Source organism: Lepidochelys olivacea (assembly GCF_965140295.1).
Source record: "Lepidochelys olivacea isolate rLepOli2 genome assembly, chromosome: 6".
Classification (NCBI taxonomy): Eukaryota; Metazoa; Chordata; order Testudines; family Cheloniidae; genus Lepidochelys; species Lepidochelys olivacea.
The window spans coordinates 48,445,565-48,466,095 of NC_140416.1; the positions used below are offsets into that span (position 1 = coordinate 48,445,565).

The 20,531-nt window shown below is 41.3% G+C and overlaps 1 protein-coding gene across 2 annotated transcripts in view; it reads left to right on the forward strand.

Moving 5' to 3' along the window:
- Positions 1 to 5,825: 5,825 nt before the first annotated feature.
- The window catches only part of LDLRAD3 (low density lipoprotein receptor class A domain containing 3), a 181,485-nt gene continuing 166,779 nt past the window's right edge, over positions 5,826 to 20,531 (forward strand). For both annotated transcript variants that reach the window (XM_084631427.1, XM_084631428.1), the window contains exon 1: positions 5,826 to 5,966. In XM_084631427.1, the coding sequence (XP_084487553.1) occupies positions 5,933 to 5,966 (34 nt within the window). In that variant the 5' untranslated portion in view covers positions 5,826 to 5,932. The remainder of the gene's footprint in view (positions 5,967 to 20,531) is intronic.

The following is a 20,531-nucleotide window of genomic DNA, read 5'->3' on the forward strand; positions in this document are numbered from 1 at the left end:
TGTAGAACTACTAAGATCAAAACTTTAGACAGCCATAATGATGAGGAATTCTAATGGACAGATGGATACATGCCAATATGCTAATGTGCATGTTTAACTTGATAAATGCTAATGATGAAGATGATTTTATAGATGTTTTTGGGACCTACATTTATCATTTTGCTATGATATATTAAAAACAAGATTATTATTATTTTGAATGTATCACAAAGCTGTTGCTAAGCACAATGCCAAACTTGCTGACTTGCCTAAGTGGCAGACAGTCATTTATAAAACGCTGCAATATATTATTACAAGTTTTTGTCCTTAATTAATATAACCCTGAATTTTCATTTCCATCAATCCTGCCAGCAGGCCTGATGCCTGAGCTCATATAAATGACCAGAATTATTATTTTTTCCCAGGATACTGCCTCCCAAGTGATGCCAAAAGGTTTAGATTGTATTTGGAGACATTAGTAGATTTTTTGTCTTCCTCCTGCATATCAAACCAGTCTAAACTTCTGGATTATGATGAATTAAACTAAATAAGTCATGCAAAGTCTGCTTAGAAACAGGCTATCTATACCATGTTTGGGACTTGATCTTCCCAAGTGTTGAGTGCCCTCAACACCCATAGATTTCAAGTTCTCTTGAAGAAGAACATGCTATGTGAGTAGTCCTTAGTGAAGCATTAATGAAGATCTACAGCATTGCCATTGGCAGGTGAGGGCATCTGGCACCTTTCAAGACCAAACCCTTTATGCTTAGAGTAACAGATTAGTGCCTTTTCAAATTCAAAGTGTCCTGAAGGGTTTAATATAATTTTGCAGGAAAATGTGGAAGCTAACAACAATAACTTTCACTTATGTGGTACCTTTCATCTGGGGATCTCAAAGGACTTTACAAACATTAGAGAATTAAGCCTCAAAATACCCCTGGGAGGTAGGTATTATTAACCCCATTTTACAGATGGTGCACAGAGACTAAGTGACTGGCCCACGGCTGTACAGAAAGTCAGTGGCAGCACTTGACATAGAACCCAGAAATCCTAACACCCAATACCCTGCTCTAACTATGTACACAGCCTTAGGAAATATATCCTATTTTATTAGAGAGGGGATTATGGAAAAAGATACCTGATTTATCCTGAAAAATGCCATTATGAGTTTTTTAACTTCCATGAAGATAGCCACTTGAAAAGGCAGAAGGAGCCTTGGATTAATCTCTCATGGTACACCATCCCCTTTTAGTACTGCGTACGAAGCCTAGCCCTGGTATGGGATGTGAACTCATAACCTTTCAGAGGCAAAAGTGCTGCAAACTGAGCCACACAGACACCATCATCACTTAATCCCATTTAATAGTATTAAATGATATTTTACGTCCACACACTGGGATGTTTAGAACTAGGGGATTATGATGACTTCATTGCAGGCAGACACAGAAGCTGCACTTGGGAAAATCCCTCAGGAAAAACCACACGTATCTGTTTAGGATACTAAGGGGAACATTAGAAACTATGGCCATTAGCATTGATACATACCTCAATGTGCTTTCCCTTCCCACCTGACTCTGTGAAAATTTCTCTCTATAGCCCTTGACTAAAATTGCACAAAGTTATAATACCTGTGTATGTAACTTTCTCATATACATCCAGCCAATTTGTTTACTAAAGTTGAGAATATAGGCCAATCTGCTCTGTTATATGAGTGTAATTGCCAGTGAAGACAATAGGAGCAGCACCTGTGAAACTGAGAGGAGAATATGGATCTATATTTATTCTGTACATGGGTTTCAGAGTAGCAGCCGTGTTAGTCTGTATCCGCAAAAAGAACAAGAGTACTTGTGGCACCTTAGAGACTAACAAATTTATTTGAGCATAAGCTTTCGTGAGCTACAGCTCATCGATGAAGTGAGCTGTAGCTCACAAAAGCTTATGCTCAAATAAATTTATTAGTCTCTAAGGTGCCACAAGTACTCCTGTTCTTTATACTGTATATAGTTCCTTACTATATTTTTGACTATGTTCCCCTATTCCTGATACCCGGTGCTGCTACTGTACGTTGAGGATCCATGTAGGTACTGAGCACCCTGAAGTATTTACGGGCTTATCCTTAACACCACTCCCCTACCTCACAAGGATATTGTATCTACCAGTTTCATCAGGAAACTGGTCAGACAGGAAGTCTGTGGCAGAGTTGAACACTGAACGCAGATTTCATGAACTGAGTACCAGCCCCGTGTCTTAACCAGAAGACACCACTCATTTTCCATGATTTGTAAGCAGTTCGTACCATGTTAAGAGGGCTCAGAATAGATTGCAGCTTATAAATTGAGGGGTGGGGGAAGAACCTCTAGAAAATGTGTTGATTCCTACATCACTGGAAGTCCACTCTAGCTGTATCGGACTTGGTTTTGCTCCTATAGAAGCCAATGGGAGTTTTGCCCTTGAGTTAATTAGGAGCAGGAACAGGAGCACTGTACTGAAGCGTTGAAGAGAAAGAAACTCATTCACAGCCCTAGAACCTCTCTTGCCTCCTTTTCTCCTGCTCCCAGCACACTCTCTCCAATGATCATGGAAACCCTTCTTCTTGGTAAATGCTGAAAGAGGCTCCTGCCCACCTCACTGTACTGCTGGCCCCATATCCCTGCATTAAACTTCTCTGGCTTTCATGCTTGTTCTTCCCCATCTCTGGCCCGAGCAGCTGATATACACTGTTACTTTCTCTTTCTGACCTGGGAGAGTTGTTTGGAGCCAGCAGAAGGGTGAAAAATGGTCTCTCCATGGGGAGCACAGGGCAGGGGCATGTACATTGTGGCATAGGAGTGATCTGGCAGATGGACAGAACTTGCACTTCCTGCAGCATTGACTCAGCCACATCTCCCAGTGGTGGAAACCCCTCCTCATCTCTGGCACAGAGAAACAGTCATCAACTGTGGGAATTAACTTGTTGTCAAGTTAACATCCCCTTGGGAATTTCCTATTAAGGGTTAAAGCTGCATTCAAGAGGTAACAAATGCGAAAGATTAGATACTAAAATAGAACTCTTATTTTAAACAACAAAATACAGTAATCTTTGCAAATAATGTGAAATCCTCATCAATAAATCTCTGGCACACAAGCCAGTCTGACTCTATTAAGCAAGAATGACAAGAACTCAGCCTGTACTGAGCAGTATTTTTGTGCTTATTACTGGAAGACAATTTTAGAAATAATTTGGCAGTTTTCAGCTCTTGTATACTGACGACTTAGCCAGAAGAACTTCTGCACTCAGCATTCTCTGCAACTATTAAATGTACCCTGTGAGCTTTTTGGAAAGTTAAAGTTTATAATACACATGCAAATTTATTCACCTACCTCCTACACATGCAGGAATACTTTCTGACCTGAAAGGTATCAATTTTCTTAATGAATAAAAGCAACAGTTTTCCCAAGGAAGCAAAAGAGATCAAAATGGTGTTGCGAACTATTGCTGGTCTTTTAATCCCTACTTGTTCCAGAGTGACAGTCTACTTTCCGAAAATAGGCCTGCTCATGCTCCCATTGAAGCAAAGGATTTCAATAGGATCAGGATTGGGCCCTTAAACGGCAACTATAACTATATTATGGAAAGGCACTACAGATTCCGAAAGCTGGGGTTAGGTGACCCTGACTGTACTTCACAAGGACTGTAAGTGCCACAGACTTGCTTTGTTTGGTTATAATGATAAAATGAGTTATTTTCCAGTGATGCCAGGAAGACAGGTGGAGAGGAAAGGCTCTTTGAGAAGTTAGTTTGACCCAGGAACACTCCAATGCCAACTGGCAAGGAGGTTACAAGAATATCCTGATCCTGGTAAGTACATTCTGGTTCACCAAAGCATGTTGCGTGAAGTCATATAAGAAAGCCAGGGTCACACTGGTCAATAATATTGTTGTGAAATGTATGCACAGATAATAAATAAGGAGATATGTATGTATACTGAAAATATGTTCTAAAGTCTATATCAAGGCACAGTTTACAAACAGGTTTTCTGTCAGACAAAAGATGTTTATTCACTAGCATTGTAAGCCCACACAATGGTAACCTATTTACATACGAAGTCAAGGGAGGGGGGATGTGAACTTAACAGGAAGGCAGCACACCAGAGAATAAGCCACAGGGGGTCATCCTGACTCTGGGTTCAGACAATGAACATTTGGGGATATAAGGAGAAGGCAAGGAAGACATCCCTTTATCCTGCACGGAGAAAATAATCCGGCAGTGCGTTTACATTCATGAAAACAAGATTTCAACCTGTCCTGGTTGAAACACTGCAAAGGACATTTGGGGTGAGACAAACTTCTGTATCTTGGAGGTTAGCCTGTTAAGTTAAAGTTAGTCTCTAGATACCATGTTATAATTCTGTTTTATATGTAACCCTTTTGTTTCCATTATTCTTACTCACTGTCTCTAGAATCTTTGATGATAAACTTATTGTTGTTTTCACTATGAATATATGTCAGTGCTGTGGTATAATACTGGGAGAGGATCCTGCGTTGAATCATACAGGCTGGTTCCCTTGGGTACAGCAGACCTGGTATTACTGTGAGTGTTAAGTGGAGAAGGGGCTGGACACTATAGGGGAACACTTCAAAAGGGTTTAGGGTACAGCTACTATTAACCTGCAAGGCAAAGGAAGGGCTGGCTTAGCCCAGAGGAAAGTTCTTGGGAGCTGACAGCCAGTTCAGTGCCTTAACTAACTGTGGAAAGGAGAAAGTGTCCCAACGTTCATGCTCTATTTGCCTTTAGTTCTGACCCCCTTTCCAGGCTGCAGTACAAGGACCCCCTCATACAGTGTGCTACCAGATGCACAAGGGGTGTGGACTCACTGCCTCTTGCCATGCATCCATTCCAGCTGTTCCTTGGGCAATAGGATCTGGCCCAAAATAAGTTAATGAGATCTTAATTACTATCAATGCCTAGATATTACTACAATGTGTTACTGGAAGAATCAGGATTGTCAACCCCAAGCTCAAAAATGTTTCTAGGAGCTGGGGATTTACACACAACACCCGAAATCACTGGCACCATACACACACTATTACCATCATTTCAGCTCAGCTTGTAATTGTGTAGGAGCCACTTTTCCCTTTGAGTATGAACATGGGTGGTCACATATTATTTGTTTGCGTGGGATCTTCTGTACGTGCATGTGTGATATAGGGGAAGTGTGTGAATACAATGTAAGTGCAACTAGGAACCCCATGCTTAGAATGAGCACTTTGTACAGCAGTAGAGTTGCTTGCTATGGTTTTATGTCTGCAGCTGCTATTATTACATGCATTTCTGTAATGCCCATCGCTGTAATGTCTGGTCACGGAGACAGTGGGTTTGGTGGGTGACAGGAAAAGAACTGGGTAACAGTTCCTTGATGGGAGCTTGAGCGAGGTAGGCCCTGGGCTCTGAATAATCCAGGAAGACAGGAGTTGCAATGGCAGCTCCCTGGTCCCTGTGGCAGGGAGAAGATGCACTGGTACCTCTCTCTGCCAGGGCGTGCAGCAGACAGGGGAGGAGAGGGTGTAATGACCCCCTCATGTGTGCCCCACGCTGGGGAGCAGGGATCACCGGTAACTCCCCACGCATGCACCGGGCTAGGAAACGGGGTGCAAGGCTAACCCCCCTCACTGTGTGGCCGGAAGAACAACACCCCCTGCTCCCCAGCCCAGTGCATGCCTGGGCGGGAATCTCCGCCCCAGGTGTGGCAGCAGGGAGAGGGGGGCACCGGGCCCAGGAGCCGGGTGGGCGGGCCTGCAGCCAGGGTCTCGGCCGGGGCTGCCGCGCTCCGTGGCTGCGCGGAGGGCCCCTCCCCCGGCCCCGCCCTCCGCTTCCCCTCCCGGGCCCGCAGCGCCTGGGCCGGGTTCGGGCGGAGACTCGCTCGCGCACGGAGCAGGCGACAAGGAAAGTTTGCGGAGCGGCCGGCGCGGGGCCATGTGGCTGCTGTGGCTGCTGCTGGGCTCGGCGGGTAAGTGAGGGCGAGCGGGGCGGCAGCGGCGGCTCCTTCCCCGGGCTCGCGAGGGAGGGGCGGACCGGGCTCTTGGGGGAGGGGGCCGTGGGTACCGCCCCCTCCCCGTGTGCACTAGGCTGGGGAGGGGGAGGTGCAGTGGAAGCTGCCCCCCCCCCCATGCACCAGGCTGGGGAGGTGCAGTGGAAGCTGCTCCCATGCACCAGGCTGGGGCAGGGGTGCAGGGCTGTTGTTCGCAGTGCCTTCTCCTCTCTGCTGCGCCCTGTGTGGTCCAGCAAGAGGAGAGGAAGGTGTATCTACACAATGGACAGGGGGTTTCCTCCCATGAGCGGTGTGTGGCAGGCTGCTCTGTGAGCATTGGACCACCCCCTTAGCTAGGACTTTCTCCTCACTTCTGAATGCATGGAGCCAGCAGGCTAGGTTGTTTCTGCCCCTGAGGCGTTGGGGTCGGTGGCTGAGCTACTTTGGCCCCTGTGCTGCCCTGGCGTGCTCTCTCCGAGCTGTCACTTGTGGCTGCAGCTCTAGTCCTTGGGTTGAGAGCAAGGAGGGGAGGGGAGGAGAGGGATCAGGAATTTGTCTTCTGCTTCTGAGAGTTTGGCCCTTGGATGCAGGAATAAAGCTGTTCCTGTGTCCATGTGGCATGTTGTTAGTGGGGCATTATTGCAGAGCAGCCTGGGCCATGGTCTCATGCAACAAGATACCAATCAGCATGTGCACATGTATAGAGGGCCATGACTATGTGCTGTACCTTGCAGTCCCAACTGAAGGCCCTGTCCCACAGAGCTTACTGTCTGAAAGCCGAAAGGTGTATGGTATGGCTGGCAAACACATAATCAGGGTGGATAAAAATCAATAAGTTGGATTTTTTGTATTTAAATTGGATGTTTTTGATAAAGTGCTTTTTGAGGAAAAAACCTATCTAAAGATATCTTTGAGCTATAATGCATCTAAATTAAAACTATCTCATCATGGAATAGGGATTATACATTCTAATTTTTATAGTGTGAGACAATATATTCATGTAATGTTTAAGAAAAGTTTTGTAAGTTTTAAGAAAGAGTTCCAATAGTTCATGGATTAGGAACCCAATCTTATGGGGTTTCAGGGGCTTCTGTACTGATTATTTAGGTTAATCTTTCTGTCTACCCAATGGGACTAAGTGCTCAGTCTAGAACACATGTGGCTCTTCAGAAGTTAAGATGTGTCTCCTTGTCTAGGCACAGACTCCAGGGCTGGAGCTGCAGGCGTCAACTTTCCAATGTGCCGGGGGGCGCTCACTGCTCAACCCCTGGCTCTGCCCCTGTTCCACCTCTTCCTACCCCCTCGTCTGGGGATGCTATGCCCTTGCTCTCCCCCCCACCCCATGCCACAAAACGGGAGGTGCGGGGGGCCTTTGATTGGTGGGAGGCACTGGGAGTGGGCTGCTGATGTATTACTGTGGCTCTTTGGCAATGTACACTGGTAAATTCTGGCTCCTTCTCAGGCTCGGTTGGCCACTCCTGGTCTAGAAGATACCATCAGAGATGCTTAATTTTTCAGTTCTCAAACTGTGAATTTGTGTCTCCAGAGATAACATTCTTGTTAACAGCAAAACTGTTTTTAAATAAATAAATAATGTATAGAGATCAGAAATAACAGACCTCAACTCTATTGTTCCTCTGCAAATTTGTGTACACAGGGTCAATCCCTTCTCTCTAAATGTGCAAAATTTCAGAAAGTTCAATGAATAGAAGATTGTTGGGGCGGAATAGATCTGGACAAGGAGAAGAAGTCTGGAGATAAATGTGAGACGTGAGGGACATATGCTTGTTTTGTTAAAATATTATATGTTTGCTGTTGAAGAAAAAAATCCAGAATACTTAATAATGTTGTTTTTTGGTTAAAACAATTTAAATGTCTGTCTGGTAACGTTCTCCTAATACAGCGTGGCAAGAAAATCCTCCAAATATTAATGATTAACCTTCTGAATTGGAGATAATTCACCTCCCAATGACTTCATAAATATCTGCTTCAGTTACCTTTGGTAAATGAAATAACCAACCAATCAGATATAGCTATAAAACTAATCTGAAAAGTTTTCTAAATAAATCACTGTTTAAAAATGTATAGTGTGTACCTTCTAAAAATGAAACCTACATCTGTCTCTGAGTTGTCAAGAATATGTATTAAGGTTTATAACAGCCAACAAGAATGCACTTCTGTGTAGAAAACCATGATTAAATCAAGTCTTCCTGACTCGTGATTTAAATCATGATTTAAATCAATTTGATTTAAAAAAAAATCCTCCCTGCACATGATACGTTTTACAAAATGATGAGACCAAGCAAGATGGACCTGCTGAAAAGGAAGTGGGTTCAGTGCATGTATTGCTGATTATAATATGATACTGAAGCTATTTCCTAGGGTGTTACTGTTTTTCCACGTTTGGAAGTATTGGCTGTACTTGAGCTATAACATCATCAAGATAGAAGGTAGTCGGTGCTTAATTTGTGCCAGGGCTTGTCAGGGCTGAGCCTTGGCACCTCTTGGCTTGGCAGTTCATAGCCCCGGCACCTCTGGGCTTGCTGCATCAGTTATTGAATGTAAAAAAAATTGCTTGAGCTATGGCACCTCTTTCACTACAAATTAAGCACTGAAGGTAGTACCTGGTGGAGGCGTGTGTCTTACTCATGTGGTAGCAACCATTAAAGTATCGGAGTGAGTCACAGACTTTTAGTATATTTATCCTCACAATATCCTTCTAGGTGCGATTGTATTGTTTCCATTTTACAGATAGGGATCTGAGACAGATTTACAAGGAGACATTCAAAAGCGTCAGAGATTTAGACACACAAGTCAGTGGGTCAACTTTCTGTTGACTTGTGTCTAAATTCTTAGGTTCTTTTAAATATCTCCCCCTAAACAAGTTGCTTGAGGTCACATAGGAAGTCCTGTGACGCAGCAGGGCATTGAACTTGGATCTCCTGAGCTACACTGCCCCTCGTGGTAAGGCAAATGACTTGACAAATGCAAGAAGGGTGCATTTTGACTTGGCATGTCATGGTTCCATCTTCCAAAAAGCTTGAGTAGGAATTCACCTGCTCAGTGAAAAGTGTAATAACTCAGCAAGCTTGTTATTGGTTAAAGTATTGGATTAATGTTTACTAGAAGATCACAGGTTCCAACAGCAAACCTTATTGAGGGGTAGCTCAGAATGCTGTGCTAGGGAAATAGGTGAATCATGCACAGAGGATGGGTCAGGTGTCTGACTGTATCTGAATGACTTGATATTGAATTAAAAATAAAAGATGGCTCTGTAGCTGCTGAATTCATACATATAGAAATGCTTTTCACATGGTGGGCATATGTCTGTCAAGGTCTCTATCCTGATTATGCTTTTTGCAGCTCTGCTGCAGGTGTAAATTATTTCTGCAACGTAATCTTAGCAGGCATTTTTCCAGAGTATTTTGGTAGAAGTGTAAGTGGCCTGGCTTCATGTTGCCATGTCTGTTACTGAATTGCTTCTTGGTGATGGGCATCTAAAGTGATGACACATAATGGGTGAAATCCAGATGATCATACTTAATTTCTCTCAGAGCATCTGTCGTCAGAGTGAAACTGTTTATTAAATTTCATAACTTCCTTGATAAAATGGATTGATGTGGTTTGTACTTAAATTAAATGGGCAGCTACCACTACCTACCCTGCAGCTAATGCTTGCCCGTGTAAAGGACTCTTTCCCCTTTAAGATGAAGCCTTAAAAGTGAGGAAAGGAACAATAAAGCTTTGTGCTGTTTGAACTTCTGAGACTTGTAATACTTTGTGGCTCATGAGTAGTTTTTGCACAGACTTACCTTTTCTTAATTATTATTATTGCTCCAACAGTTGATCTTTTAGAAACTTTCAGACAACGCTTGGGTGTGTGCATTTAAATTACTTTGGCTTCATCTAGTTGTTATGCGCCATTATACTCTGGTAGAGTTGCCAAAATTTGTTTAATTTAATTACTCCAAGTAATATGCATATCTTCATGTACTAAAAGCAGTCATATTACTCATATAGCCAATGTGTCAACATGTGTGAGGCCATGGAAGGTCTGTGCTGCAGAATAAGGGCCTGTTTCGTTCTAACATATTGGTATCAGTCTCATTTTCTTTGTGTTTCTTTTTCTGCTTATTTCTCTTCCCTCCATACCCCTTCCTCTCCCCCCTCCCCCACCAATCTGCTCTCATGCCTAACTTTTCTTCATGAGCACAGGGGCAAATAAGAGTGATCTTTCTTATGGGAGCTAGTACTTCAGATTTCTGTCTGTAGTCTATAAATCTACTACGGTGTCTGTGCAACAGTTTCCCTTCAGTTATTTAACTGGAGCCTCTGGCTTGTGTTGGTGTAAGATGGTACTAACATTCAAAGAGCTTTCTAAAAATATTTTTTGGAATTCTTGTAAAGTGTTCAAATTTTCTTTTGAAGAGCAAAATATTGGATCTCTGTTTTTTGTTTTTTTTGGTAAATATTTCTTCCTCTCTCTATATTGACTCCCCTGCAGTCTTCCCAGAGGGAGAATGTCTTTTTTCTTGGCCTCTAGTCTTTTCTTGAATTTTAGTTTTGATAATTGGTTAAAGTGGCTTTTCCAAAACTGCCATCTTTTGGGATGTAGGTGAGGGAAGCTTGGAACTTCTGGGGGCATAGAAAGCTCAGTAAATTCACGAATGGCTGATTTAAGTTCTTGTTCCAGAGAGCTCACAAGAATGGCTGTAAACTTTGATTGTGTCAGTGAAGATAAGCAAAACAAATCTTAATCTTTAAAGTTATGTATTTGGCCCAAGTGTTGCTTCTGATCAGGTAAGGCCTCACCTACGGAGGAAAGGTTATGGGGTTTTGTTTTTTCAGTATAACCTAGGATGTGAATTTAAACCAGTGTAGTCATACTGGTGTAACGCCCTGTGTAGATACTCTTAGGTCTTATCTACGTGGGAAAGTTTTACTGGTTATACAGCTGTAACCTCCTATGTGGACACTCTTATCTTGGTAGAAAGAGTGGCTTTTTCCATTAAGCTCCTTCGCAAGTTGCATAGGCTAAACTGAAATGAGTGTCCACACAGGGGGTTATACCTGTATAGCTAGTAAACCTTTTCTGTGTAGATGGGGCCTACATGAAGAATTAGCTGTACCTGAATTTTGATCCTGTCTGTTGCTGTGGTGTGTTCTATCTGGATATTTTAGGCCTCTTCGAGCAAGTCTAGATGTAAAATAATTGGTTTTTAATCCAGTGTTTCCTTTTCTGCTGAGGAGAGCAAATGATCAGAGATTGCATGAATCACTGGTGCTTTGTGTAGGTAAATGTATAGTTCTCTTTGATCATATTTTTCAGGGTTAAGTGTAAACTTGGAGAAAAACAAGGGAGGAGAATTCTTGTTTTTCATGATAAAAAGCCCTGCAAAGCCTGCGTGTACTGTTGATGTGATGCCGGTCTTGGAAATGTGAAAAACCTAAGACAGCTGGAAAGTCAGAATGCCATTCACAACTGAGATTCCTGTGTGTCCCGTCTTAGATGCCAAGTTCCAGTTTTACGACTTCCCTGTTGAACAACCTTTACATATGATATGCATGTTTACTAAAAATGTAGTCAACTGCCTGTGTGCTGAGCAGGCTCTGTCTTTAACTCTTTCCCCCCTTTCACCATAGCTATTGGAATCAGCAGAATACTGCCAGTGAACAAACTCAAAACATGCGCGCACAAATTTTTAGCATCACAGACATTTGTGCACTTGGGAACTCCGTAAAACACAACCAGAGACTTGCTTAGCAAGTAAAACGTGACATTAATGTGTATTAAACTTAACAGTGCAGATTAATTTAGAACGCTTCTGCACAGTTACACAAATGTAAAATATTTGCTTAGGTTGGTTTTGATGTGTACTGATTTTCAAGGCACTGCACGGAGATGTGATTATTTTTTTTAAGTGGGGAATTTTGTGGCTGAGAATCCCATGTAGCGTATGGTAAACTAGCCCTAACATCTTTATCAAATTGCCACATACTCCCTTTCTCCACCAAATATCTAGAATCATCTGTTTGTCTTGAGTAGTTACATTAAAAGATATACAGAAGTCATAAGTATTATAGAAAGTTGCTTTCACATAATAACTTGAAGAGGAGTCGGAGTACTTTTGTTAATGTTATCCTTATACACTGTCCTGGCTAACAAGGACAAAATTATACATGGTAGTCTCTGAAAGTATGTGTTCTCTCTATTCTGTAAAACATTGGAATGGACTTCAAATTATATTTGAACTCCTTGGTGCCATCCTATTAAAATTTCTGGGTCTGGTTTTCATGCTTCCACCCCTTATATTCTGTTTCTTTGCTTTGGGCTTGTAAACAAAAGAGCGTGCTTGAAATTCACAAAGGTTCTGACAGTAACTGTGTACAAGTCAAGAAGCCACCTGCTCAAGCATGCTGGTGGGAAAGAAGGAATAAGTGCTGCAACAGAGCTTGAAATATTTGCCAAAGAAATAAATCTGCAAACCAAGGGCTGATAAGAAGGATGGGAAGTAGTTGAAGGGCAACATACTACTGAAAAGCCTCATTTCAACTGCTTGGAAGGGTATTAGGGAGACAAGATGAAGAAAGTAATATCTTTTATTGGACCAACTTCTATTGGTGAGAGAGAAAATCTTTCCATGGATATTGGAATTTCTATCCGGGTGATGTCCCTAAACATTGCTTGAGGGCAGTGCCTTTCATATTAAAGGCCTGGCTATTGGGAATCTGAAGTTTGAAGACAGAGCCTAGGTTCTGTCTATCTAGATTGTCGTTCCCCTACTTTTTGGGCTGCTGGAAGGAAAAATGAACTTGTCTTCTCCACCCTCTTGTCTCCAACAAGAGCCTCCTAGCAGCCAGAAAGTTTCCCAACTGAGGGTGGGTGCCTCTGAATAGCTTCAGTCCCTGAGTCCATTTTTGCTAATAGACTTCCCAAGAAGCAGTAGATTGACAAAAACAGCATCAATTTCACAGTGGCTTTATGGGGTTCTGAATAGCTGCAATGATACTTAACCACGGTCATGTCAATTTCCGCTGACTGGAAAAGCTATGAGCAGCCACAGAGGCACTGGAACTTTGTGTCATTGGACTCAGGATGGTTGTGCTACAATGGCTTGCATCCAACCGCAGAGGATTGCAAGGCTGGAGTTTGCAGCAAGGAACCTTGGTCGGAAGAGGAGGTGTAATGTGACAGGGTCACTTTTACTTATGAAAGACAAGGAATAAGGTAATCTTCACTGTAATATGAGAAGAAAGGAGCACAAGATGAAATTGCTGGCGGGTAGCACTGATTATATATTGTGTATGTTGTGTGAAAAAATAACTTCACCACAATCTGTTTTGTCTGGTACAGTGGGAGATTATCAAGTCAAATATGGTGGCTGAATTAAAAAAAAAAAAAACAGGATAATTTTGAGAGAATGCTGTAACATATGTACCTGTGTCTACTGGGGCAAAGGTAATTCAGTGTCATGCTTCTGGACATAAATTGAGCACCAGTAAACCAGGAAGAAAATGCCTGCCTTCATAGATAGCAATGCAAAATTGGCTAGCTGTATTGATGGGGAAGGGGCAGTCTGTCTTCTGGAGCATCAGGTATTGGCCACTGTAAGGCAGTGGGATATTAGAGTTGATGGACTGATCTGGTATGGCATATCCTACATTTCTTACATTTTCAGAACAGTACAATTAAGACGTGGCTGCAACTCTGTGGCAATTTAGGGCTGCTGTCTAGGAGGACCTGATGCAAAATTAACCTAATTTGTCACCTATAAACAGATTTTTTACCCAACAAATCCCACTAGGATAGCATCTCACTCTAACAAGTTCCTTCTGTGGTTATGTTGTCTGTTTATGCAGGAATGGAGTACCCTGGCATGCTTGAGAATTCTGCTGCTGGACTGCAATCTATAGTAATTAGAACAGTACTCTGAATTTTAGTGCCTTCTCCATGGCAGGCCAAATGATCAGTTCTGTGAGTTGGTGGGTGACCCTCTAGGTTATTGTTATTCAGTTGTTGTGCCAGGCACAGATTGAAGCAGATGATGTCCTGGCTGTAGTAAGCAAGCAGCTCGCTGCTTGTGTTTAAAGTGACATTTTCCGAAGTTTGACTTGAAAGCAATTTCAGCATCAGTCATTTGAAGGTGGAGGAGGGGAAAGACTTTGGCTTCTAAGTTTAAAAACAATTCTTGAGTTACCTAAGGAAAATTAATTCCTTTTTTGGCAAAACTGCTGTGACAGAACACGCTAGGATAACAATCAAATATGTCAAGTGAAGTCCGTATTAAATGATATGTTTCCTTTTAAATGATATATCTGACATGAAGTCAGTGACAGAGTTGGAGAAGTCCTGAATGTGTCCTTGTGCAAGTTCCGTAATTGCCAGTTGCCTCAGTTTACCCAGATGTAAAATGTATACAGTACTTTCTCTCGCCACACGGCAGACTGTAAAGCTTAATTTATTAAAGCTCGTGCATTGTTTGTAATCTTGGATTAAACATGCTATTGTGGTATAATGTATTGTCTTTCAGCAGAGGCAAAAGGAATATTTTTCAGTTTTTACGAGTATTTTTCCACCTGGGAGCTTGCTTTGTTAGGCCTGCCTTTGAAGATCTACTCTTGTGAAGCTACTTCATAGGCAAATTGTCCTCTGAGAGGGTCTGTCTTGAAATATGGGTTTTCAGTTTTCATAAACAATGTTTCTGGAAATGCGATTGATGTTTGTTTTTACGAAACTAGATGATTTTAAATGGAAACAAAACTGCACCAGTTGGGAACAGGTCAAACTTGGTGCCTTTGTCAGCATGTTGCGGAATAGCTCAGTCCAGAGAGGGAAAAGTTAATTCTCACTTAATGTTTGCCAGAGTATTTTGTTTCAGTCTCTGCTGCAGATGGCATGGCACTGTAGTAATCAGGGGTGAGTACACTGTAGGTCCATTTTAAGATTAAAGCATGTGAACTCTTGCCACTAAGGTTCATTTAATCTTCCAATTTTAGTCCCTGTGTAGAGTTTACTTGGTCCTTCCTTCATGCTGCGTCCTGCTTTGCAGAATTTCCCTAACTTAGAGGGGGAGATGGAAGGATTGTGAGCTTAATCAGTATTTGTTGTGGAGTTGTGCTAACTGCATGCAGAATCCTGATCAATGGAAGATCGAGAGAAGCAGCATGGTCCAGTGGATAGGGCACTAGACTGGGGCTGAGTGATCTTGGTTCTCTTTCTGGCTGCATAACTGATCTGCTTTGTGACCTAGGGTGGGTTCCTTCCCCTCTCTTCTGCTAACTGATGTCTGTTTTACCTGTTAGATTAGAAAATTTCTGGGTCAGGGACTGTTTCTTTACTATGTGTTTTAAACAGCTCCTAACACAATGGAGACTTGATCTCAGCTGTGGCCTCAGGTGCTTTTGTGGTACAAATAATAATACTCCTATGCATGCAAAACCACTCTTCAAGTTCATCATTCCTCTAGAAACACTGTTCCTACTGGTAGAACTGGTTCATAACAATTATTTTGTGCCTTGGCTGCTGTAAATTCGTCTCTATCCTTCCTTCTCGTAGCAGGATTCTCCCATGTCCCTTCTCCCTATGCCAGGGGCTCTATTTTTCCCCTTTCCCCCCTCCCCTCAATTGCCAGGGATCTGCATGCACCCCATTGCTCAATTTGCATAGGATCTGTGTTTGCTTGGCCAATAAAATTCAAGAGCAGATGCATAGGTTTCCTTCCATATCAGATCATTTTATCTTGTTGAATTTCTTTTTTCTTGTTCCCTCTTGTATCTCAGTACTTGCTTATTCTGATTTATAAGGTCACTCTGTAGGTCATGTTTTGGGCTCCATGGACCTTGGTAATATCTCTTTAGTAGTCATCAACAGGGAAGGCATTGTCTAGTTAGAGCAAAGGGGAATGGAAGTCAGGGCTCCTGGATTCTCTTCCAGGATGAATTGATTTAAATTGCTTTAGTTAAATCTTCTATTTATTCACAGTTTAAATCAGCAAGTAGAAAAACTTGACTTAAATCATCAATTTTAATTGTATTTTATTTGTACTACTTAGGGATTTTTTTTTCTAAAGAGGGGTCTTATTAGTTGGTAACTACTAAAACATTGATTTGCAACTAATAGCCTTTACACTACATTTGGTGCTGCTTTTTGCTAAACAGGAGGATATACACATTTAATCTATATACATTTATCTAAGCAATTATATAGCTTACTCATAGACTTTAAGGCCAGAAGATACCACAATGATCATCTAGTCTGACCTGCACATTGCAGGCCACAGAACCTTGCCCATCATTGCTGAAATAGACCTATAACTTTTGGCTGAGTCATGGGAGTCCTCAAATTAAGATTTAAAGACTTCAAGTTACAGAGAATCCACCAGTTACACTAGTTTAAACCTGAAAGTGACGCTGTGACGCTGCCTCATGTTGCAGAGGAGAGTGAAATCCCTCCAGGGTCTCTGCCAATCTAACTGGGGAAAGTTTCTTCCCGATCATTTAGACCCTGAGCCTATGGACAAGACCCAGCAGCAGACACCTGGGAAAGAATTATCTGTAGTAACTCAGAACCCTCCTCAACTAGTGTCCCATCACTGGCTGTTGGAGATATATTAACTTACATTTATTCACATTCTTAATTTGTACATTTTTATTATTTTAGAAAATGGATAATGGTGCATTGCTTACTGGACAATTTTTTACTTATTTTACGTCAAGCTCTGCTTGGACGGAAATTTAATGTTTTTATTAAATAAAATGACTGTCTTTTTTTAACAATGTGTTTAATTTAAAACAAATTGATTTATTAAACAAAGAAGGTATTATCTGTAGTTAGTGACTTGAACTACCATGTCCTTCAAAATTTTGAAACTAATAGATCTCATCCTCTTGCATATATTTTTTTATTCGTATATTGGTAGAGAGAAAAAAGCTTTCCTGCTTTTTCAACTCGCAGTTGGTTACTTGACTTTGAATGTCACTGAAATGAACTGGTTGAATCGATGGAAAAGAAAATATTCTCTCTGCACGTGCAGAAGAGGCTACTGCTGTTAAAAGCTGATTTATCACTTAAACTAGTTCCTGGTGCTTAGCCAGTGACTTCCACCAGTTCAGTGGTTTGTCTTTCTTTAAAACTTGGCAGCAAAGGTATCCTGCTTAATATTATTTTTGCATTTAATTTACATGGTTTTAATGGATAACAACCTATGTTGAGGCCTAAATTTTTTTATAATTTCAAATTTAATTTTAATGTTTTTTTTAAAAAAAAGTAAACCTGTAGTTAAATAAAAATATCTAATTTTTTAAATCAATTTTTATCTACCCTGTTCTCTTCCCGAATCTTCTACTGACTCCATGCATCCCTGAACAAGTTATTTTTAATCTCTGTGACCATCTATGAAATAGAGTAAATTGTTACCTATCATATTGTGTGAGTGTGTGTGAGAGAGAGAGAAAAAAATGTAAGGTGCTAGAGTAGGCAAAATATTGTTAGTTATGCAGAATAGATCAACTTTGTTAGACACCACAAACCGTATTAACTCCTCAAAGCAAGATACGTTACTAGACTCAGCATTTTTAACCTCCACAAGAAACTTATTGCAGAAAGAAGAATAAACATCAGGGGCAATGTACTCCCGTAGTATTATGACAAGTAGAAAAGCTAACAAATCTCATATCAAGAGCACAAATTGGTCAGGTATCCCAACTCAGAATTATGCAATATTGGGGATTAGGTGGAACCACGCAGTATTACAACTACTGTAAGGTGTATGGATATTAGTGTGATGAGGGAACTATAAGAACCTACATAGAACAGAATATGATAGTTTTGCTCCATGTTGCAAAGTATTGTAGGATTTAAATGGTAGTGGATCAGTCACTTCACCATATAACTGATGTTTTGCCTATTCTAGTCTTGCCCTTTCATAATTAAAATCTGTTACTGAAGTTGCAGCAAAGGGTTGAAGTAGTCTTTTTGTTTTTAAAACAATTTTGTCTAGCTGTTATCTTCGTTCTAAATGGAGAGATCTTCCTCTGTTTAAGCTGAGTGTAATTGTGGATGGTTGATGCAGGGTAAGCATAAAAATAAATCCTTGTGTATTTCTGTCACTGAGCTCTAAAATGCAAACTATGAGCTGTTCCCATAGAGGGGTGAAGCCTTGTGTTTTCTGTCTGAGTCTAGAGCTATGAAAAGAGAATATAAAGTTCAGGAACCAAACCAACTCCTCCCTTCCCCCCTCCCCCCACAAAAAAAGCGCGGTGGGGGGTGGAGGGGAGAGGAATTGAAATCCACACAGTTAACAAATTGGCAGGTCTTCAAGATTGGATTTAACTTCATTTTCAAGGCAGCCTCAACAAAGTGGTAAAGAAAACCATGTTAAAGGACCGGCAGGAGGACCAAAAGATCCATGCACTGTCCTGTTGTTAGCGCAATCCTGATTGCTCTTTGTAGACGCTGATCAAACATTGCATCAGAAATCTCCCTTGGAGCATATTAGGGTTTCTGGATTGCTTCAGGCACTGATGCAGCAGGGCTTCTCCCCCCAAAGCCCTAAAGAGGTGGCCCCACGCTTTCATTTTCTACCTTCTTATTGATAGCCTTCACTTTCTAACATAGTCCGGAATAATTACAAATAAACAATTTTAAGATGTACCTTTTTGTATCCACATTGTTCCTCCTCCCTGGTTGGCACATGTTGACCGTTTCTTGATTTGGTCCTACCGTTTCATAAAATCTTGTTGGTAGAGGAGGAAAGGGAACTTTTACAGTATAGTTTCCTTTTTGCGAGATTGTATCCCCACCCAGGGTATAATAGAGACTTGGCCAAAATCTTCAAGTGTCCACTAATTTTGGTGTCCAACTTGAAGGACTGATCAGCAAGAGTTCCTGAGCACTTTACACTCCCATTGAAGTAACAGTATCTGGAAGTGTTTAGTCTCTTGGTACCTTAAATGGGACACCCAAAATTAGTGAAAACATTGAAAACACTGGCCATGCACTGATGTATGAAAAATCAGTCACTTTGTCTTTTAGTTGACAAGGCGGTGTTTTAACATGCTTCAAACAGGACCGTGTATCTTTCTTTCTCCGTCTCTACTCCTGTTCATGTGATCTGAGTTAAAGATTACTTATTAATGACTTCTACACCAACTAGAATACAATGTCTAACCAGAATGGATCTCCTTAAAGTTTCTAATGGGACCTTTGAAAATCTGCCAAGGGAGTTTTTAGACTTTCTGATGAAATTTTTAATGGAAGCTCTGGCCTGTTTGGCTAACAGCTATCAGGTTAGCCTTGGGCCACTTACTTTCCAATTTCCAAGCATTATATATAGAGAAATGTCCACCTCATTGGATCTTATTACTTAATTAGCTGAGTCAAACTAAATCTAAAAACTTAAGAAGCAGTTTTGATCACTCTGACAGGGCACTCAAGTCCTTGCTGAGGTTGAATGGAGAGTTGCTTGCCCATATGATTTATTAATTGCTTTCTTGGCTGCAGCTCCTCAGTGTGTTCTCCTGGGAAACTGTGCAGTCAGTCACCATTGTGAGTTGCATAGAGCATAGTCTAGCTTCATTTTTTTTTTCTCTAGTGCATGTATGGCTTGCTTGCTCACCAAAAAATCTGTGTTAAGCAGCACACCTTGTCTAAACACCGGTTTCAGAATAGCAGCCATGTTAGTCTATATTCGCAAAAGGAAAAGGAGTACTTGTGGCACCTTAGAGACTAACAAATTTATCTGAGCATAAGCTTTCGTGAGCTACAGCTCACTTCATCGGAAAGCTACAGCTCACTTCATCGGATGCATCCGATGAAGTGAGCTGTAGCTCACGAAAGCTTATGCTCAGATAAATTTGTTAGTCTCTAAGGTGCCACAAGTACTCCTTTTCTTTCTGTGTAAACACGCTTTCCCTTTCAAAAAGCAATCCCTGTAATTTCCTCAGTGCTACAATGTTTAAATCCTAGTGGTTGACTTTATTTTAAGGGATATGCTGCTGAAATGTTTATTGATGATGTGGTTAATTGATTTTTGGCTCAGTTAAAAGTTTTAACAACACAAATGTACTAATCATGAATGCAAGTTTTTGATTTAGTTGTAAGCAGTTTTACTTTCATTTGGATACTTGGTTACAATTTTAGTTTTGAAATGAGGTTCTTTATGTTAAGTATCACACATTTTAAAATACTGAAGTTTATTTTCATTGACTAAAGAAATACGAAGTTTAAAGACAGCACAGGACTGAGTCAGACCTCCCGAGTTCCAGTCCTTGCTCTGCTGCTGACTCACTGTGTGACTTCGGGCAACTCCTTGAACTTCTGCCTCAGTTTTTGGCCATCTGTAAAATGGGGCTAATAGAAATGTACTTACCTCACAGGATGATAATGTTGGCAAAACATCTTGAGGTTAGAAGCAAAAATTCCACAAAGATGGAGCCTTCCGTATCATCCAAAATTGAAAGTGTTAAATATAGGCCAAGTGGTTTTGTATTTTTGTAAAGTGAGCGGTAACTTTTTTGAGTGCCTAACTTTCAGGGCCTGATTTT